At 46.3% G+C, this 22,204-nt stretch overlaps 1 protein-coding gene across 1 annotated transcript in view; it reads left to right on the forward strand.

Moving 5' to 3' along the window:
* Positions 1–22,204, forward strand: part of ZC3HAV1 (zinc finger CCCH-type containing, antiviral 1) — a 51,952-nt gene that overhangs the window by 16,611 nt on the left and 13,137 nt on the right. Inside the window, exons 3-8 of the mRNA XM_004594476.2 lie at positions 2,125–2,377; positions 5,210–6,187; positions 6,621–6,722; positions 7,368–7,491; positions 13,050–13,224; positions 19,015–19,135. Coding sequence (XP_004594533.2) covers positions 2,125–2,377; positions 5,210–6,187; positions 6,621–6,722; positions 7,368–7,491; positions 13,050–13,224; positions 19,015–19,135 — 1,753 coding nt within the window. The remainder of the gene's footprint in view (positions 1–2,124; positions 2,378–5,209; positions 6,188–6,620; positions 6,723–7,367; positions 7,492–13,049; positions 13,225–19,014; positions 19,136–22,204) is intronic.

A 22,204-nucleotide genomic window follows, 5' to 3' on the forward strand; every position in this document is an offset into this window, starting at 1 on the left:
GGAACCAGGAACCTCTTCCAGGTCTCCCACACGAGTGCAGTGTCCCAAAGCCTTGGGCCGTCCTCGACTGCTTTCCCAGGCCACAAGCAGGCAGCTGGACGGGAAGTGGAGCTGCCGGGATTAGAACCGGCGCCCATATGGGATCCCAGGGCGCGTTCAAGGCAAGGACTTTAGCCACTAGGCCACGCCGCCGGGCCCATGCAATATGATTCTTAAAGGAAGAAATGATTTCATTTGTTCTGGCCTACTCAAGGCAGGAGCACTCTCCCCTCCAGTATCAGCGAGGTGACAGGAATATTAAGAGCATCTCTGGTGTTGTTGCTGGCTGTCCAGTTTTGCACAAGCCTCAAGGATAATGGTTCTCAGGCCTCACTGTGCATTTCTGGAGGGATTTTGCCAACACGCAGGTTGGAGACTGTTATGGAAATAAGACTGTCAGGGACCCGACAGCCCCTTGTGGAAGAGGAAGAAACTCCCAAGAGCCTGAACCCCTTTGTTCTCAAGTTTCTTTAGAGCAAATGTCTAGGCTTTGGTGCAGTGGGAACAAGCCAGCAAGAGAGAAGCTACAGAAGCAAATACCTAACAGTTAGCCTTCAGCTGTCACAACTCAGTTCCAGTATTCCTGTCTGTTTGGTTGGTGTTTTATCTGAGTCAGCCGGCCAAACTGGCCTGTTTCTGCCGTGACTCACATAACAGGCTCCTGCGCGGCTTTCATGTGAGCTCTTCCCCATGTGGCCTGCGTGCAAGTCTGTTTTCTTGCCTTACAGTCCTGCTCTCTGCCTCAGGACCCCACCCTAGGAGGTCTGGCCCTGTAGATATGGGCAGGGCCTCAACATTTCATTTTGAAGAAGTTCAGTTGCAGGTGGTGTCAATGGATGGTGCCTGTCCAGGGAATATACTTTGAGAACCGATAGTCCGGGGTCAAGAGGCTGCATAATAGACTGTAACAATTGTAATTGTCTAAATTGGGTTTCAGATGCTGCCCGTATGATTAAATATTCCTGGAATTGAGATCCATGACTTTGATGTCTATACAAATCATGGGCTCCATATTGACCTGGTTTGCTCAGTCTAATGAAACAACTTAAAAATATTTTAATCTTCAGAATGTCTGAAATTCAGGTTGCGATTGTTTTTGCTAGTCATATTGGTTTCCCAGTAGTTACAACATTTTTATCACCCTTTATATTTTATACAACACTAACATGCTATTTAGTCTGTAGAGAGGAAAATATTTAACTCTTTTTTATTAATTATTTTACTTTTATTTGAAAGGCAGTTAGACAAGGAGAGTCAGAGAGATATCTTCCATCCATTAGTTCACTCTCCAAATGGCCGCAGCGGTTGGAGCTGAGCTGATTTGAAGCTTGAAGCCAGTAACATCTTCTGGGTCTGCCTTATGGATGCAGGGACCCCAGGACTTGAACCACACTCCACTGCTTTCCCAGGCCATAAGCAGGGAGCTGGATAGGAAGTGAAACAGCTGGGACATGAACCAACACACATAAGGGATGCTGAAAACACAGGCGGAGGCTTTGTCTAATGTACCACGATCCAGCTCAATGTTTAACTCCTGCTACAGCAAAGGAAGCAGAGGCTGGGAGCAGGTTGCTGGGTCCCCTGAAGTCACACAGCTGCTTAGAAAGACTCAGGTTTTAAAGCCAGTGTCTTCCAGCGTGTGGCCTGCTCTCGGTGGCAGTATTCCATCTAGTTGTGGAATAGATAAGTGATCTTGGGAGGAATTTCACATGCTGCCAGCAGAGACTAAATCTTGAATTCTAACAGTTCTAAGTGGGATACACAAGTCCTTCTGCCTGCAAAGTGAATTGACCTCCCAAGACAGCCCTTCCTCCTTTGGGTTCCTTTATAAGGTAGGTCCTACTTGGCATCCTGTTGTGTAGCTGCCCATGGGATCTTGAGTGTTCTGCAGGCTATCTACTTCCTCCTAGCCTGCAGGCCTCTTCTGTCCCAGATGACTCATCAGTGGATAGCAAAGACTGTGGGATGTGCCTGGGTTTGTTTCCCCTGGCATTATCTCTGCTTGCTCCAGAAGTTGCGTGTGAGCTTTCCTTCATGTATGTGTGGCAGATACAAGAGTTGCTTTTTGTTGTTGTTGTTTTGTAGATCTGCAAAACTTACAAGGGAGAGGGTCAGAAGCAGGTTTGTAACCAGAACATGGGGTGTGAACGACTCCACATCTGTGAATACTTCACCCGTGGGGAATGTTCTTACCTCAACTGCCTGAGGTCCCATAACCTGATGGACAGAAAGGTGCTGGCTGTCATGAAGACACATGGGCTGAGTCCAGAGACGGTTCTTAACATCCAAGACATCTGCAACAGCCAGCATGCCCGGAGGAACGCCTCTGGCCCCAGAGGTAGATGCCTTTTCCCTTTGAAGTGTCCAAGCTTTCTTTTTCTCTGTGTGTGTGTGTGTGTTTAAGATTTATATATTTTTATTGGAAAGGCAGATTTACAGAGAGAAGGAGAGACAGAAAGATCTTTCATCTGCTGGTTCACTCCCCAAGTGGCCACAATGGTTGGAGCTGAGATATGAACCGGCACACACATGGGATCCCGGTAGATGCAAGATGAGGATTTAGACATCAGGCTATTATTGTGCCACGCCCACCCTTTATCGTTTAAAAAAAAAGGTTTCAAAATTTTTATTTGAAAGAGAGGGAGAGAGAGGCAGAGTATTTTCCATCTCTTGGTCCGTTTCTCAAATGCTCATGATGACCAAACGTAGGTCAGGCCAAGACCAGGAGCTTGGTACTAACTCTGGGTCTCCTGTGTGAGTGGCAGGGACCCAAGTACTTGGAGCATCACTTGCTGCCCTCCAGCATACACGCTAGCAGGAAGCTGAATAGGGAATGAGGAGAGGACTTGGATGACATACTCCAAAATGGGTTGTTGGGGTCTTTCTCTAGCTCTGTCTTTTAAGATTTTATTATTTTTATTGGAAACACAGATTTACACAGAAGGACAGACAGAGAGAAAGATCTTCCATCTGCTAGTTCACTCTCCAAATGGCTGCAATGGCTGAATCAGAGCCATCCAAGCTGATCCAATGTCAGGAGCCAGGAGTCTCTTCCGATTCTCCCATTTTGGTTCAGGATCCCATCCTCAACTGCTTTCCCAGGCCACAAGCAGGGAGCTGGATGGGAAGCGAAACAGCCAGGACCCGAACTGGCATCTGTATGGGATTCTGGAGCTTATAAGGGGAAAATTAACCAATTGAATCATTGCACCGAGCCCCCATGTGATATATTTTTAGAGATTTTTTTTCTTGGAAAGGCATGCTTACAGAGAGAAGCAAAGACAGAGATTAAAATCCTCTGTCCACTGATTCACTCCTCAAGTGGCCACAACGGCTGAAGCTAAGCCATTCCAAAGCCAGGAGCCAGGAACTTCTTCTGGGTCTCCAACGTGGGGGAATCCCAAGGCCTTCGGCTGTCCCCTCCTGCTTTCCTCGGCCACCAACAGGGAGCTGGATGGGAAATGGAGCAGCTGGTACACAAGCAACATCCATATGGGATTCTGGTGCGTGCAAGGCAAGGACTGTAGCCACTAGGCTACTGTCCTGCTGGACCTCACATGTGACATCTTAACTGCTATGCCGAACTTTGGTGTTGAAAGCATTTGATGTATACTTCTGATGACATTTCACACCTCAGAACTAGGCCATTCTTTTACATATCCACAATAAAATGCAGAAAATTAGCATTAATGTGAAACCATATGCGATTTAATTTACAGTCCGCAGTGTTATTTCTTAAAAAAATGTTTTTTTAAATTGGGATCAGCCATATGGGCGCCGATTCTAATCCCGGCAGCTCCACTTCCCATCCAGCTCCCTGCTTGTGGCCTGGGAAAGCAGTTGAGGACAGCCCAAAGCTTTGGGACCCTGCACCCGTGTGGGAGACCCGGAAGAGGTTCCTGGTTCCCGGCTTCGGATCGGCACAGCACCGGCCCGTTGTGGTCACTTGGGGAGTGAATCATTGGACGGAAGATCTTCCTCTCTCTCTCTCCTCCTCTCTGTATATCTGGCTTTCCAATAATAATAAATAAATCTTAAAAAAAGATAAATAAATTGGGATCAGCGCCATGGCCGGGCCCAAATCGATCAATCTTAAAAACAAAACAACTGAGAGAGATAAGCAAGTGAGTGCAATTTGACAGACCAGGTGGGCCATTCAGCAGGAAACCCAGTGCCCGATCTGTGTTGGTCCTGGAGTTTTAGGGGGATGAAATGTATGTCTCTGTCCCCCAGTACTCAGTGTTTCCCTGCAGTGTCATTAGTCAGGAGGTAATGGGCACAAAGCTTCCATGTGGCTGGGTGGGACTGTGGATGTTTAAATGTTAGGTTGCTTTCAAGACAGCCTGTCCCCCTCCCTCACTGAACCACGTGAGTGTCTCCTTTTTGCCTCTTCTTACATACATGGGCTCATGTCTGTCTCCATGCCTAACACATTGACTTCTTTTGGATACATAACTGAATGTGAAATTGCTGGATCATATGATGATTGTGTATTTAATTTGTTGGAAGAGCAGAGTGACAAAGAGACAGGAAGAGACAGAGCAAGAAAGAGGTCTGCCATCTGCTGGGAAACTCCTCAAATGGGCGCAACTCTCAGGGCTGGACCAGGATAAAGCCAGGGGCTAAGGGTTGCATCCGGATGTTCCCCTGGATGGCAACAATCTGAGCACTTGAGTCATCTGCTGCCTCCCCAGGCACACAGCAGGGAGCTGAATCAGAAACGAGTAGATGGGACTTGAATTGACCCTGAGATGCCTACCTCACAGGTGGTGCTTTGACGTGTCACATCCCAGAGTGCACATGAAGCTGAAATTAAGAGCAGAGCTGGGATCTGAACCCAGGCACTCTGACCTGGGATGTAGCTGTCCCAAGTGGGATCTGTGTGTTTATTGCTTATTTATTATTTTTTAAAATTTAATGTATTCTTTCTTTCTTTGTTTCATTCATTCATTCATTATTTAATTAAGAGGCTGATAGAAAGAATTATCCTATTCTCTGGTTTTCTTCCCCAATGCCCATAGCAGCTGGGACTGAGCCAAGCTGAAGCTGCAAGCTGGGCTGTGGAATGGTTGGCAAAGCTGGAAATGCTAAGAGGAGGAGTAGTGGGAGAATGGCAGTCAGGTTCATGCTGCTTTTCATTTTGTTTCATTTTGGTTTGCTTTTTTTCCAGCTCCTCCCTCGCATCGAAGGCCGAGGGTGAGGACAGATAGAAACAGAAGCAAGAGTAAAGACCGACACTTTCATCTCGGCAACCAAGAGTTTGTTCCATCTGCTTTAGCTCCTCAGAGGTCTTGCACATCCAGTCCAGATCCCATCAGTTATGAGTCTCCCTTGGAGGATGAGCCTGTGGACAAACTCACACACAAGCTGGCCGAGCTGGAGAGCAATACCCATGCTGAGCCTTCCTCAGGCTTGGCCAAGCCTGCTGACCTTACAGGACAAGAAAAGGTGGCGGATGGCCAGAGGTTCCCAGCTAATGCCAGGATGGACAACCTCCTGAATGGGAATCGCAGCAATACCAACTCCAGTTCCACCTATATCCCTGAAGGCTCCAGGAACCCTGCAGCGACAAATTGCATGTTTTTGCCTGATCTCGAGAACACCAATGGCAAAAGTGGGATGGCAGACAGCTCCCATGTCCGTCTTGGTAATGATGCTAATGCAGGGGCCCCAGAAACAGCTTCCTCAAGATCTGCAAATTGCAAAACAGTTAAGGATGCTGAAAGAGAAATGCTATCATGTAGGATTCAAAAGGCCCCAGGAACTAGCCCCTGGGATTCCCCGAGCACTGGGAAAGTGAGACATGCCGGGGACCCAGGCATGGGATTTCTGTATGAGGAAGACAGAGAAAAGATATTCCAGGCTAAGCAGTCTCTCTCCAGTCCATCAAATGTCTCTGTGAAGATTACAGATGAAACAGTTGATGCGGCGAAAACTGTGGCCTCTGGTTTGGACATAAAGATGGCAGTCACTGTGGAAAAACATGAGACAAGCTCTAGAGGTCAGAGCCCGATAACCCAGGACACGGCCACTCCAACTTCTTCAGGCCACAGAGCTGCAGCCTCTGAGACAAGGGGTCAGAACTCTGCCCAGGTCTCTGTCAGCCAGCCCAATGAATTCACCAGGAGGACTCCAGGCTCTACCCGTAGTAAGTCATGAAACTAAGGGCACTATTGTGTCTTGGTTCTGTAGCACAGTGACTGTGCCTGGTGATGTCTCTTTCAGATGTTTCCCAGCAGTAATTATAGGACTAGACTTATGGGATTTTACTTAAGGCGAGGCATTGGAGAGGAGACAGGGAAAGATCTGCTGGTAAAGCTGCATGGACCAGGCTGCTCTGTTGACTGAGAATAGGAACAGTTCAATTGTGGTTTAAGAAATAAACATCCTTCTTGTGTTGTGACCCCAAGGCTCCTATTTCATTTTCTGGAGGGGCTGTCTGGGATTATTATGAGCAACACACGAATCCCAGGAGCTTCCTTGAACATGGCCCCTGTTTCAGGCAATTTTCCTTGTATGAGACTAGCTGTCTTTTTGTTTTATGCATGAATCTCAGCAAACCATCCTCTTCTGTTTTATAGCTTCCGAATCTGATGTCCCGAGTCCTGCATCTTCCAATATGAATGATCACGGCTCAAAGCAGATTTGTCTTAAGTATTTGTATAATGGTTGTCGGCAAAATAGTGAGTAGCAAAAGAACTTTTGTAAAATGTAATTCATTTATTTTTTTAAAGATTTATTTATTTTTTTTATTACAAAGTCAGATATACAGAGTAGAGGAGAGACAGAGAGGAAGATCTTCCGTCCGATGATTCACTTTCCAAGTGACCACAACGGCCGGTGCTGTGCCGATCCGAAGCCAGGAACCAGGAACCTCTTCCGGGTCTCCCACACAGGTGCAGGGTCCCAAAGCTTTGGGCCGTCCTCGACTGCTTTGCCAGGCCACAAGCAGGGAGCTGGGTGGGAAGTGGAGCTGCCGGGATTAGAACCGGCATCCATATGGGATCCCTGCATGTTCAAAGCGAGGACTTTAGCCGCTAGGCCACGCCGCCGGGCCCAATTCATTTATTTTTATTTGAAAGGCAAATTCACAAAGAGAAGGAAAGAGAGAGAGAAAGATATTCCATCTGCTGGTTTGCTCCCCAAATGACCACAATGGCCAGAGCGGAGCCTTTCTAAAGCCAGGAAAGAGCTTCTACCAGATCTCCTGCTGGGTGCAGCGTCATAAGGAGTTGGCTCATCCTCTCCTGAGTGGGGCAGTCAGCAATTGAACTTGGTTGGATTGGTTTGGACCCTGGCTAAACAGACCTTCCCTCTTTTCTTTGTAGGCAGCTGCAATCAAATCCACTTCAACTTGCCTTACCGGTGGCAGTTGTTCATTGCAAACAACTGGGTGGACTTCAAGGACATGGAAAGGATTGAGGAGGCTTATTGTGATCCCAAAGTTCAGATGTAAGTTGGTAGCTGTCCTCTGGCTTGTGAAATTGACAACATCATCAAAGGGAAACATAACACTAAGTTTCTGGAAAAGAGAAAACACATCTTGCCTTTAGAATTTCCCTGAAGTTTCAAATAACTTTTTTTGGTAATATTTATTGATTTTTATTGGAAAGGCAGATATACACAGAGAACGAGAGATAGAGAAGAGATCTCCTTGTGCAAATTCACTCCTGAAATAGCCACAACAGCCAGAGATGAGCTAATGTGGAGCCAGGAGCTTGCAGCTTCTTCTGAGTCTCCCACATAAGTGCAGGATCCTAAGGACTTGGGTCATCTTCTGCTGCTTTCCCAGGCCACAAGTAAAGAACTGGATTGGAAGTGGAAAAGTTGGGACAGGAACTGGCACCCATATGGGATGCCAGCACTTGCAGGTGGAGGATTAGCCTGTTCAGCCACCTCACTGTCCCCTCAGATAACTCTTTAAAGCAATATGATAAATAGAGATAAAGAAAAAAAAAATACAAGCTGAATCAGTTTGAAGTTGTACTAAGCCTGGATAATTACTGGGAATTCTGGAAGTATTAGTTAACTCAGCAACTTAAACAATGACATAATTTGTGGAATTGATTTCTCTCCATTGTGCCCTACAGAGCAAATGGAATGCAGAAGTTGGTGTACAGTTGTAACAGCTTATTACTAAATGATTGAAAATACTGACTGGTTTAGAACACGATAGACTTTGGCTGAATGTCATGATTTTATTTATTTATTTTTAAAAGATTTTTATTTATGTGAAAGGCAGAGTTACAGAAAGAGAGAGGAAGATATTGAAATTTTCCATCTGCAGGTTTACTCCAATGGCCACAACAGTTGGAGCAGTGCCAAGTCAGAGCCAGCGGCCAGGAGCTTTTCCTGGATGTCCTTTGTGGATGTAGGGTCCCAAGGACTTGGGCCAATAGCTGTTACTTTCCTACATGCATTAACATGGAGCTGGGTTGGAAGTGGAGCAGCTGGGAGTTGAACCGGTGCTCATATGGGATGCTGGTGCCCCAGATGGCGGCTTTACCCATTATGGCACAATGCTGACCCAAAGGCCATGATTTAAAGCATGATTTTGGTAATTTCCATTAGCCCTAATCCAGGATTTTGTTGTACACATTTGCTCCTTTTTTTTTTAAATTTGTTTAAGATATTTCTTTCTTTTTGTTAGAAAAATAGATTTACAGAGAAGACAGAAAGATCTTTTATCTGCTGATTCACTCCCTAAGTGGCCACAGTAGCCAGAGCTGAGCCAATCTGAAGTCAGGAGCCAGGAGCTTGTTTGGGATCTCTTACGCAGGTGCAGGATCCCAAGGCCTTGGAACATCCTTTCCTGTTGTTTTCCCAGACCATAAGCAGAGGGCTGGATGGGAGGTAGAGCAGCGGGGGCACTAACTGGTACCCCTATGAGATGCCTGTGCTTGCAAGCAGAGGATTAGTCAATTAAGCCACTGTGCCCCCCCGGAGGGCTCTTTTTTAAAAGATTTGTTTATTTTTATTACAAAGTCAGATATACAAAGAGGAAGAGAGAGAGGAAGATCCTCCGTCCAATGATTTACTCCCCAAGTGACCACAACGGCTGAAGCTGCATTGATCCAAAGCCAGGAGCCAGGAACTTCCTCCGGGTGTCCCAAGCGGTGCAGAGTCCCTAGGCCTTGCGCCATCCTCTACTGTTTTCCCAGGCCACAAGCAGGGAGCTGGATGGGAAGCGGAGCTGCCAGGATTAGAACTGACACCCGTATGGGATCCTGGCACATTCACGGCGAGCATTTTAGCTGTTAGGTCACCGTGCCAGTCCCCTAATTTTTTTTTTTTTAATTTTATTTTTGATGATGTTTACGTAGTTGAGAAGGATGCCTACCCATGTGGACCACTGATGAAGATGGAAAGGGTAGAGCATCAGGGCAAGGTGGTTGAGACAGTTGTTTCCGATTTTCTTTTTCTTCTTCCTGTATCTGAGGGAAAAGGAAGAGAAGAAAGAGGGCTGTACCACATCAGTACCTGAGGATGTGGGATTGCCGCTCAATGTTATCTCAGGATCCACAATGTGGAACATATTCCGAGGGTATTGCTCATGTGGTTTTGATGGTTCTGAAATGCTGTTGATTTCTTTGCTCCAAGGATGAGGAGATCTTTCCAAGGTCCATCGGCTGACGTAGTCCACTGTAGGGTCTCCACTTGCCCAGATACTGACTGTCAATGCTTGGCCGGGAGAGTTGTCCAATTTGTTTTGACCTCCATCCTCTGCCCTCCATGCTACCAGACATCCTCTGTAGGCCTCACTGAGCTGTCATGTCCCTCACATGCATCTGGGCATGTCATCCACTGCATGGCTTCAGCAGCTGAGGCAGCCCAGTTCTGACATGTGTACTCCACGGTCATATCACAGATCTTGTGACTTTTCCCGTGGTTGGAGTTTCAAGTCCAGCAGTCCAGTTGGAGGAGTCCTCAAAGAAAACTCACTGTAGATGACTCCAGACCTGATTCCTTTGGTTTGGCAGCCAACATCAGTCTGTCACCACATCAGCCTACATCTACATCTACACTGGGGTTGGAACAATCTCCAGGCCAGTTCACTGTCCTTGTTCTATCACTCACCCTCACCAGTGGAAACCACAGTCCAGCTGGGGCATTCCCTTAGTTCCCAGACCAGGCCTGCTCCCAGCCATAGATCTTGTGCATGCTAGTGATTGTTCTGACCCAGCCTGACATAGTTCATCTCCTGTCTTGACCTTTGCCATAGTTTACTGCAACCTGGCTTGTCCTGGCCTGCTCCCAGTCCCAACTCTCACTGGTGGGTGCTACTGCCTAGCCCTGCCCAGTCTGCCCCCATCTTTGGCTTCCATGCAAACTGGTAGGTGTGATAGCCTAGCCCAACAAGGCCCACACATGCCAGTGTGTTATGGCCTTGCCTGCTCCATCCCTAAGAGCCATCCCATACATCTGCCGAAAAGTTGAGTAGCCTTGCCCTACCTGACCAACACCAAGCACTGTATCATGTGCTCACCAACAGGAGCTGTGGCCCACCAGGGGAGCTCCCTGAGTTCTCTAAACAGGTCCACTCCCAGACCCAGATCTCATGTGTGCCAGTGAGTACTAGGCCCTATTGGGCATAGTCTGCTCCCCTCTGTTTCGGCTTTTGTGTGTGCTGGTGGATGTTGTAGCCTGGCCTGCCTCACCCTCAATTCTTGGATGTCTCTGAAGGTGCTGCAGCCTGGACCAGCCCAGCTTGGACCCCAGTCCAGTACCCATGACCCATTATCAACCCAAGCTGTTGGGCAAACCAGTGGGTATTGCAGTCCACAGGGGTGAACCCATATATACCCCCTCAGAACTTGCCCCAGACCTGGTTCTGTCGTTTACTGGTTAGTGACCCATCCCCTGTTCTGACACTCATTGGTAGGTCCTGTGGTCCAGCCTTGCTAGAAGGCCCCAAGCCCCAGCTTTTGTTTGGGCAATAGTCGATGCTAACTAGCCCAGCTCAGTTCTCCCACGTGGATGAGTCTACTGGTCTGGCCCAGAAAGGTCCTCCAGTTTCATCCATGAAACTGTTCAGCCTCAGCTCCCTTGCTTACCTGCAAGTACAGTGGCCTTGTTGGTGGAAGTCCTCCAGAAGTCATTTCTCACCTGCAACATTCTCCATCAGTGGTCTCTGCTCTCCCACATCCCATACACCGTTTCCCTGAGCAATCCATAACCCCCACATCTGGGAGCACATGAACTCCCCGGTTGGAAGCTCTGGTGGGATGGCATGCTGGCCTAGAGCCCTGCCCACTTTACCCAGAACCCCAGTGCATGCACAGGTCCCCAAACCAGTCCCCTGGCCATGTGCTGGTCTGGGACCCTACCCCTTTGCCTGTCTGGGACCCAAGCACTCACTCGCTTCCCCAGGTCCATGCATCCGTGCTGGCCCAGGCCCCATCATGTGTACAAGTGTCCAACCCCCATGTTAACCACCACTTCATGCCAACAAGGCAGCTAGGAACCTACAGCTCCCCCTTCTTGCCCTGCCCTCAACTGAAGTACATCCGAGGTCCCACCCTGCTGGCCCTGGCCCCTGGAAAGTAAGCTGCCTGCCTGCGTGGGTGGCGGAAGGGCAAGGAGGCTGTTTGCTCCTTGTATCTTCCTACCTTTTGTTCTTTTCCTTGTGCTGGAGGTATCACTAAAATATCCCACAGTTTTGCTTCTGGCAGAGTGGAAATGGGTGATACCCACCAGACCCCATTTGCTTACCAAGTGCAGGGATGGAAGATGCATCCTACTTTGGCAAAGCAATCCTTTGGGGGAAATATTTCATCATGTGCCAATTTAGTGGTTTTGTTGGCATTTCTGTGTTGATGCATTTTGCCACTAGAGGGTGGCATCCACTGTTATTTTGTTTCTAGGAACATATTTTTTTCCTCCTTTAAGTCAGTCTGGAAGTTTCCCCACTTGTCACCCTTGAGATTTGGGGTCCAGATACTTTTTGTTTCTGAAGTCTGTTAGTAGCACTTCTAGCTGTCTTCGGGATTCCAGTAAACACCTCCCTTTTCATTGCCTCCAGCTGTGATTAAAAAAAATGTCTTCAGCAGTATGCTGTCACATGTTCCTAGCACAAAATTGCTCCTGACTGAGAACAGCTAATCTAAGGAGACCATCCTTGGAGTAGTTCTAAACGTTTTGCACTCCAAATCCCCTTGATGCTCTTAAAATGTGTTAAGATTGCCAAGAATTTCTGTTTCTGTTATTTCTAGTTATCACTGTTAATCTCATTAAATGAAAGCCAAGGAGGGAAAAGGAGGAATCCCTATACCTGTGAAACTGTATCATGGAAAATAACAACAAGAATAAAAAAATTCAAACTGAGAAAAAATGAAATGCTTGCTTCAAAGTGACAGTAAACTCATTCCTGTTAATATAAAGTGTATTCTTATGTACGTATGAAATAAATGTAGTTATACACATATACCTATATATGAATAATTCTATTCATTTTCTTAAACCCCCAAAATTGACATGTGTAACATTGTTTTCTAGTTTCCAAATCTCTTTAGCTTCTGGCATAATAAAAGACAAGTGGATGCTCATATCTGCTGCTTTATCCGTATGTGAAATCATGCAACAGAATTGCCCTCTGGAAAGCTCTCTTGTGGGCCATAAGAAAACGGAAGTGAAAAAGGCAAATCATGCCTTCCTGGCTATTAGAAAAATAACTTTGACCATGAGGACTACTTCAAAGGATCTTAGATTCCCAACTCATTTTTGTGCATTGAGCCAATCAGTTGTTCTGTGCATGCTTTTATTTGGGGCTTTTTTGTTTTTTTTCGGGAGAGGGAAGGAAGAAATAATGCATTCTGTGATACCATTAAATACATACCAGGGGCAAGTTACTTTATAAACTCTCTGTATTTAAGTTTTTTTCTTCATTTATAAGATCTCTATAAAAAAATGGAAGATAATTTTGCATCCTAAAATTTCAGTTCTGTTACGGAAGAAGAGAAGAAAGAATGGAGGTCAATGAAGCATTTTAACTTTATATTTCTCTCTCTTAGCATTTCTTTAGGAAATCATACCATCAATTTCCAGGAGATGACCTGTGATCGTACACTCATGCGCCGTATCAGCACTCCTTCAACCATAACAGATTCCTTTTTTTCCATCTTTGCCACGAAATGGATTTGGTATTGGAGAAGTGAATCTAGCAAATGGACTCCATATGGAGAACAGGTATGTTCCCTTCCTCATTGTGAACAATGCTTATCTAAACTCATCAACTCAAAAAATTAGGAAAACATTTCATGTTTACCCATGGAGAAAGAGATGGGATTGAGGAATTAATGGGATTTTTTTCTTTATATGCAACCGTTAAAGGATTCATTTATTTTTATTAGACAAACAAATCAGATTTATGGAGAGGAGACACAGAAAGATCTTCCATCTGCTGGTTCTCTCCCCAGATGGCCACAACAGCTGGAGCTTAGAGCCAGGAACTTCCTTTGGGTCTCCCACATGGGTGCAGGAGCCCAAGGACTTGGGTCATCCTCTCCTGCTTTCCCAGGCAATAAACAGGGAGCTGGATGGGAGATGGAGCAGCTGGGACATGAACTGGTGCCCATATAGGATCCCGGTGTGTACAAGGTGAGGATTTAGCCACTGAGTGCTGGGCCCCATATGTGGTCATATTTGCATTTTTTTTTGACAGAGTGAGAAATAAAAACATTATTACTATTTTTAAATATTTATATTATTTATTTGAAAGGGAGAGTTATGTATAGAGAGTAACTCCCCAAATGCGTGCTGTAGCTGTGCCTGTTTCAGATTGAGCCAGGAGCCTTTTTGGGCTCCCAGTTGGGTGCAGGTGCACAAGCACTTGGGCCATCCTCTGCTGCTCTCCCAGGTGCATTAACAGGGAGCTGGATCAGAATTGAAGCAGCCAGGGTATGAACCAACGCCCATATCTGATGGCACCTTAACTTGCTATGCTGACCCCCACAATAATTATTTTAAGGGGCATTAGGATCAGTGGCTAAATCCTTGCCTTGCACTTGCTGGGATCCCATATAGACACTGGTTTTTGTCCTGGCTGTTCCACTTCCCTTCTAGCTCCCTGCTTGTGACCTGAGAAATTCTTGGGACTCTGCACCCATGTGGGAGACCCGGAGGAAGCTCCTGGCTCCTGCCTTTGATTGGCTCAACTCTGGCCGTTGTGGCCATTTGGGGAGTGCACCAGCAGATGAAAGATCTTTCTCTCTGTCTCTCCTCTCTATAAATCTGATCTGCCTTTTCAATAAAAATAAATCTTTGGAAGAATAATTATTTCAGAAGATTTTTTGAGGCATTAGTCTGCCCTGTATCCCTCCTTTCTTACTGTCGAGCCTGGAGGAGGGTTGCGCCTTTGGCCTTGTGGTTCAGATGTTGCTGGAGACTTTCACTGCATATCAGAGTGCCTAGGTTGACATCCCAGCTCTGCTGCTCAGCCCAACTTTCTACTAGTGCATACCCTAGAGAGCAGCTTTGGGATTAGGTACATGGGTCCCTGCCACCATTGAATGACCCAGATTGAGTTTCCGGTTCCTGACTAGTCTGGCCCAGCCTCAATTCTTGCAGGTATTTGGGGAGTAAACCAGTGAATGAGAGATGCTTCTCCTTCCCCCACTCTCTCTTCCTCCTTCCTCTGTTTCAAATGAATAAAATAAAGTATGTATGTTCAAGAATGAATGACGATGGAACCTTGGATAGTGTTGTGTGTATTAATAACTGAGGAGGCCCAGTCCCAATACATGCACTCCAAGGTTGGACCACATATCCCGTGATTTTTCTTGTGGCTAGAATTTAAGTTCTGCAGACTATTTGGGGAGTCCCCCAAAAACCTCACTTGGGGTGACTTCAGACTTGACTCTTGTGTGTGCCAGCCAGTATGGGGTCCAGTTCAGTTCATCACCTGTATCAGTCTACCCATAAACCGGTGAATGCAGTTGTCTGGTTAGTTCTACCCCCAGCCTTATCTCTCATACTAACCGATGGGTGCTATGGTCTAGCCCAACCCAGTCTGCCACAAAGCGAGATGTTAACCACACAGCCTAATCAGGATGATTCCCAATAACCCACTTCCACCAGACCGATCCCTGGCCAGTTTTTGCATTTGTTACATGTGCTGCCGTCTAGCCCAATCTGTCCACATCTCATCTGGCTCTTGTGCGTGCTCCTAGGTGCTATGGCTTAGCTCAACCTGACCTGCCCCCAGAACTGGACCATACATTTGCCAGTGGATGCTGCTAGTTTGACCAGCCTGGCCAATCTCAGCCCTGACTCTCATACTCACCAGTGAGAGCTGCAACCCAGCAGGGGAGTACACACAGTTCCCCCAGCAGACCCACTCCTAGCCCTGGAACTTCTGCCTGCTAGAAGATATTGCAATGAAGCCTGACATGCCTTGGCCATTCTAGCACTTGTCAATGAGTGTGGCAGCCTCGCCCAGCCTCACTTGCCCATAGCTCCAACCCAAGTACTGGCTGATTGATGCTGCAGCCTTGTTTGTACTGACCTGCCCCTAGTTCTAGTTCTCATGCCTACCAATGCAAGTAGTGGCCCAGTAGGGGAGTTCCCAAATTTCTACTAGGCCCTCCCCCAGTCCTGGGTCTTGCACATGCCAGCCAGTACTGGGATCCAGTCTGAGATGGCCCACTCCCAGTTTTGGCATTTGCATTAGGTGCTGCAGCCCGACTCATCTTGTTTGACCCTGAGTTCTAGCTCTTGCTGGTGGGTGCAATAGCCTAGTCCAGCCTGGACTACCCCCAGCCCCAGTCTTAAAATGAACTGACAGGTGTTGAGGTCCAGCCAGACTTTCCTGCAGCCTGTCTTGGCTCTCCCTCGTGCCATTGTGTGTGCTGTGGACTGGCCCACTCTGGCCAGCCCATAGATTCACCCTACATATATAGCTATCGGTCCTGTAGCCTGACCTGGTCTTTCCTGCCCCCAGCCCTGACTCTCTTGCTCACCAATGGGAGCTCTGGCCTAGCAGAGAAGTTTACTACAAAGTTTATTTCTGGTACTTTCATTCAGAATTCGCATGTAAAGTGTCCACAATTTAATGTTCTATCTGAAAACAGACATGGTGCAGTTTTTATTTAATCTGTGACATATGTGTTACATTCCTTAATGATGTAAGGCAAATTGTATTAATTAAATCCATCAGAACATGACTTGAGCAGACTTTTCTTTCGAAGAAGGAAAGAGAAAGTCAAGCCCTGAGTTTAATGTTTTTCTTGTTGGCTGCCCAAGTAAAATCAACATAGTGAAAATAAAAACAACTTGGTGATTCCAGGAGATTTGAACCCCAAAGACAATGGGCATTCTCGTTTCTTCTTGGTGTTACACTTGATGGTCCAAGTGTGGAGCTCCTTGGTGGCCTGAGTTGAGCTCACATCCAGGTTGGAATATTTACAGAAGACAGTGAATTGAATAGCCTAGACAGTTTTTGCCAAGGGTGATTTGCATATTTCTAACATGATTTGCAGGCCTAAATTACCAACTTAAAAATTAGCCTGCTATGCATTTATTGAATTTTGAGTCCGATACGTGGTTGCCTTCTCAGGGCAAAACTAAATGATTTGATGGGCCTTATAGGGCCCATGGGCCTGATGTTCCCACCTCTGACCTGGATGATGCTTCATAGCTTTTCTCTCTTATCATTGACATTCCAGTGTGTAGAGTGGGACAACTGGAAGTTCTGCATTAGGAGTGTCTGTAGCAGGAACTTGTGGGGAAGAAACTTGGGTCACCAAGAGCTAGGTGCACAGGCTTTGCCATCCCTGTTCCTTATGGAAAGCAAGTGCTTCATTAATTCAGACTTACATCAGCAGAGATGCCAGGCACAGGATGTGGTATTAAAGGAGTGATGATTGATTAAATGGGTGGTTGGCAGCAGTGTTGTAGGACAGGGTGATGACAGAAGTGACGGGGCCAGAGGCTTGTAGTCATTAGGTTTGCATCAGGTGGGATGTGCAGATGTAGGCCTATGCAGCTGTTTGCCAGCACAGAACTAAGCTTAGTCTCTGGGAAAACATGTGGAGCGGCAAGAGTTGATGGCCTGGAAGATTATTTAGAGTCAGGACAGGACAAAAGCCAAAGTGTGGTGACTGCGACATCAATTTAAGTCCAATGGCAGAACAAATAACTGAAGGCTCCTTCATTCATGCAGAATTGGAGTGTTGAAGACACATTATGGCCATTAACCTGATGGCACCCTGAGGCCTAATGAAGTGTTTTTTTTAAGGGTATCGCTACCTGCCACCTAAGACAGTGATGTCTGGGGATTTCCCAGGAGCTAGGGTCAGCCCAGATAAAACAGTTTAAGGACAGCCCAGTTTAAGTACAGCTTAAGCTATGAAGGGCAGGCATTTGGTGTAGTGATCCATAGATACCAGTTAAGACGCCCATATCAGAGTACCTGGGTTTGTCGTGGTCCCACTCCCTATTCTGACATCTGCTGATGCACACATGAGAGGCCACAGATGGTGGCCCAAGTAGTGGGGGCTCCAGCACTCCTGTGGGAGGTCTGGATTGGGTTCATGGCTCCTGGCTTTGACCTATCACATACCCAGCTCCTGTGAGTTTGGGGAATGAGCCAGCAGATGAAAGCTCTGTCTGTCTCCTTCACCCTGCCTTTCCAATAAATAAATAAATAAATAGATAGATAGATAGATAGATAGATAAGACAAGTGAATGTAGTTTTTTAAAAGATATGCTTATTTAAACACATCTGATAATTGGCCCAAATGCAGACAGATATAAGAAAGAGGAAAGAATCCCCAAACAAGAGAGATGCTTCTGGACACAGAATCTTCTAGTAAGTCAGCATGACCTCCCAGCTGTAACAGTCCGTGACATTGGCATGCATCCAATGGTCTATTGGTCTCATAAGGACACTGCTTGAATAAATTTGCTTAGACTATTTTTGATGTAGCCCGAACCTTTAGAGACTTCACTACCTACAAAGATCCATGAATACAATACGTACAGGGTTCAAGAAGACCAGAGATGGTCAGGGTGATTGCTGCTGTCATTAACTCCTCATCGTTAATATTGGAAACCTTTGCTGTTAAGGCTTTGCTTTCATTCGGCCCTGATCTGCTGCCCTTGCCAGTGGAGACAGCAGAATGGCAGCCTAGCCTGTCTCCTAGCCTGAATCAGCACACTTTGCTAGCACTGCTCATTCTGATAGTTGGACCCTTAATGTCTGATGCTTTAAAATGTCTTTGAGACAGGGGGCCTTGTGGTGTTATGAACTAAGCAATGCTGCCATCCCATACTGGAGTACCAGTTTTTGTCCTGGATGCCTCATTCCCAATCTGTTTCCCTACCAATTCACTTGGGATAGCATTGAAAATGGCCCAAGTGCTTAACGCCTACCAACCATGTAGAACTGGGTGGAGGTCCAGTCCCAGTCATTGTGGACATTTGAGGAATTAACCAGAGAGTAGATTTCTTGCATTTTTTGAATGTTTCTCTGCCTTTTTATTATTGCTCCAGCCAATATCAAATCATAGTTCACTGGTCAATGTGATTGCCTGGCTGGAGACTTGATCCTTTCGCTTGCTTTCTGTGGCTGAGGGCAGACGAGAGGATAAGGTCATTTCTATTTCAACACCAGTACTCTTACCGATCTTGAACATGGAGGAGGATGTGTTTCTTCACCTCCCTTTGCTACAAATCTTAAGCTGGGTTCAAATGGCCACAATGTCCTAAGTCACACAGAAGTTGAGTGTTGGATTCCCTCAGAGAGCAACAGGTGTGTGCAACACATCCTGCAAGGGTAGTCAGTTTTGGCAGGAGAGAATGCTTTCTTTTAGAATGTGGACCACATAGGATGATGACACGGCTATAACCTCAAAGCCCTTAACTCTTGTTGGGAAGCAAGATGCATGGCTACCTACGAGGTAATGGCAGGGATTTCCTAAAAGCCTACCCTGAAATCTTTACCTGTTCTTCGTTTCTTTTTTTTTTTTTTTTAATTAGCACAACAACCAGCCCGCTTCAAGTGTCGACTCTTTGTACCTGGAGTCTGTGTTTCAGTCCTGCCCCAGGGGAGTTGTGCCATTTCAGGCGGGTGTCCGAAGCTATGAGCTCAGTTTCCAAGGTAAGCTTGGTGTTTGGCGATGTCACGCGTGGAATTCAGCAAGTGTTGTATGTGTGGGAGCAGAGCAACCTGGATGTGCCCCACCATGCCTGTGGGTGGTGGCCGGTGACTCTTCTAGAGCCCAGGGACTTGTTGGGCAATGCTGGAAAGGGCAAGTGGCCATTCCAGACCCAGTAGCCTCAACTGGAAAATCAAAGGATTGGACCAGTAGACTCGGGTGCAGGGGGAGGGGATTGAGCTCTGCCATGCTGAGTTTCTGGCTCAGTGGAGGCAGCCCAGGCTGCAGCTGGTTTTTTTTTTCTTTGTTGTTGTTGTTGTTGCTGTTTTTTTGGGGGGGGTGTTTGTTTTTTTACAAGTGCTGATGACTATGGTCGTGACCTTGGGACCTTTGAGCACCTGCAGAGTTTTGGAGTCATCATCTAGGTCAGGGGTTCCACCCATCACTTTGGCTGAAGTCCTTTGTATTCCTCCATGTGCATTTGAACCACTACAGAGAGGCCTTCAGCTGACAGCTTCTCCCATGGACAGGCCTCCTTCGGAGTGTACAACCCTAGCCACTGCGTGCGTGTCATCAGATACTCACTAGTCTTTTTGGGACCAGCTCAGCAGGTGCTTAGGAAGAAGCTTCTGCAGTTTGTGAGTTCTCAGGTGGTTCCTGAGCCTTCAGTGTTCTACCTCTCAGTCTGTGTAAAGTGACAGGGCTTTCCAGGAGCGTTTAGGAGTGCATTTTCAAAAGCAACATGTTTGTTTCAAGACATGCAAGACACGCTTGCCTCTTCATTCCCTCAGAAATCTGTCTCGGGAAATGATTTGCCAGAAGAATAAGAAAGTGATAGGCACAAAGATGTTTATTGAAGTCCTGGTGTAGTACTTTAAAAATAGTAGCTACCTGAGTGCCAGAAAGCCGATGACTAAATAAACTGGGCTATTCAGTTTGAGTGGTGTGTGGAGTAGTTAACTAAAAATACGATTGTGAAAACTGTGTTGTAAAAGCAAAATTGGATGTAAGCTGAAAAAGGCAGAATCCAAGTTTACATTCATGCATTTTTCCATCTGTATATTGAAATTTAAAAGGCCTTAAAAAAAGATTTATTTACTTTTATTGGAAAGTCAGATTTACAGAAAGATCTTCAATCTGCTGGTTCACACCTCAAGTGCTCGCAGTGGAGAGAGAGCCGGTTCTATTTGTTGACTCACTGTATGGCGGCACTATTTGGAAACTCCAACCCATTTTCCCACATGGGTGAACAAGATTCAAGTGTTTGAGCGTCAGCTGCTGCTTCCTAGGCATGTTAAAAGGGAGCTGGAGCAGAAGCAGAGCACTGAAGACTCATGTAGCACTCTGATATGGATGCAGGTGTCCTGAGTGGCAGCGTAACCCTCTGTGCCACCACAGTGACCGACCCTCTAACTGGAATCTTACTTACTAGACCAAATGTTTGCCCTGTGTTTTCTAACTGCCCTCCCCCCCACCCCCTTTTTTTGTTCTGTTTATTAAGGAGACTGAACAATAGGGAAAGTTAGTTGGAGGTCAGTTGGGTAGGGAATAGACAGAGGGTAGAGAGAAGAGAGCCCCCTGCTGCTGGAGAGCTCCAAATCACACAGAAACCTGCCAAGGCCAGCTTTGGGCTTGGTTAACCCAGGAATCAGAAACTCGATCTGAATCACCAGCATGGCTGGAAGGAACCCAGTTGAGCCGTCTCTGCTGTCTGCCAAGGGCTGCATTAGTGGAACGCTGGCGTCAGGAGCACAGCCAGGAAGCCTGGGGTCGGGTGTAGGCACCCTAGCCACCGGGCTAAACAACTTCCCTGTTTTCAAACAAATTTTGTGTTTCTTAACTGGACAGCAAGTGTATTCTCTCATTCATCAAGCTTGACCTTGCGTGCCAATTGTGTGCCGGTGATGAGGATGGTGAATTTGCATCCAGGAGGCTGGGGAGAGAACAAGCAGGCCAGTCAGGCAAGTTCAGGCAGTGGGAGAAGCTGTGGAGAGAGAATACCTCTTTGATTGAAATTCCAGATTTTGTAGCTATTGGAAGTGAGACTGCTTTCTTGTTTTTTTTTTTTTCCAGGTAATTCACTAATAGTGTTAAACAATGGTAGTAATTTTTGTCCATTGACTTTGTACATTGCAGCTCTGTAGAATTTATTAGTTCTGATGGCTTCTTGGTGAGTCTTTAGGGTTTTAAATTTATATATATTTAAATATAAATGTTTAATTTATATATTACCTATATAATTTAAAATACATAATATAAATATTTAAATATATATATATATATATATTTCACTTGCAGAGCAATAGAAACACAGGAAGATAAACTTCTTCCATCTGTTAGTTTCACTCCCTAAATGTCCTCAACAGTCAGATCTAGACCAAGCCAAAGTCAGGAACCAGGATCTCTAACTGGGTTTCCCAAATGGGAATCAAGGGCCAAAGTGTTTGGGCCATCTTCTGCTTTCTTCCTAGCAGCGTTATCAGGAATCTGGGTTGGAAGTGGAGTGACATGGACTCAAATTGGCACCCTGGTAAGGGATGCCAACATCGCAAGCAGTGTCTTAACCTGCTTTGTTACAGGCTGACCCTCTGGGTTTTCTATGTTAAGATCAAGCCATCTTGGATCTCACGTGATGGCTCAAATGGCTAATCCACCTACAAGCACTGGAATCCCATATAGGCTCCGGTTTGTGTCCCGGCTACTCCACTTCTCATCTGACTTCCTCCTTTTGTCTGAGAAAGCAGTGGAAGATGGCCCAGGGCCTCAGGACCTGGTCCCGGCATGGCAGACCTAGAGGAGGCCCCTGGGTCCTGACTTCAGATTGACTCAACTCTAGCCATTGTGGCCATCTGAGGAGTGAATCTGTGGATGAAAGAGCTTTCTCTCCTTCTCTCTGTAAACCTGCCTTTCCAGGAAAAATAAATAAATATTTTAAAATGAAAAGATCATGCTATCCATAGTCAGTGACAAAATGAGTTGTTTTTAATTTTATTTCCTTAATTTCTTTCTCTTCTTGCCTAATTGCTTTTCTGGGATACCAGTGCCATGTTGAATCAAAGTGGGCATATTAC

The sequence above is a fragment of the Ochotona princeps genome, chromosome 25 (genome assembly GCF_030435755.1).
Source record: "Ochotona princeps isolate mOchPri1 chromosome 25, mOchPri1.hap1, whole genome shotgun sequence".
Lineage (NCBI taxonomy): Eukaryota > Metazoa > Chordata > Mammalia > Lagomorpha > Ochotonidae > Ochotona > Ochotona princeps.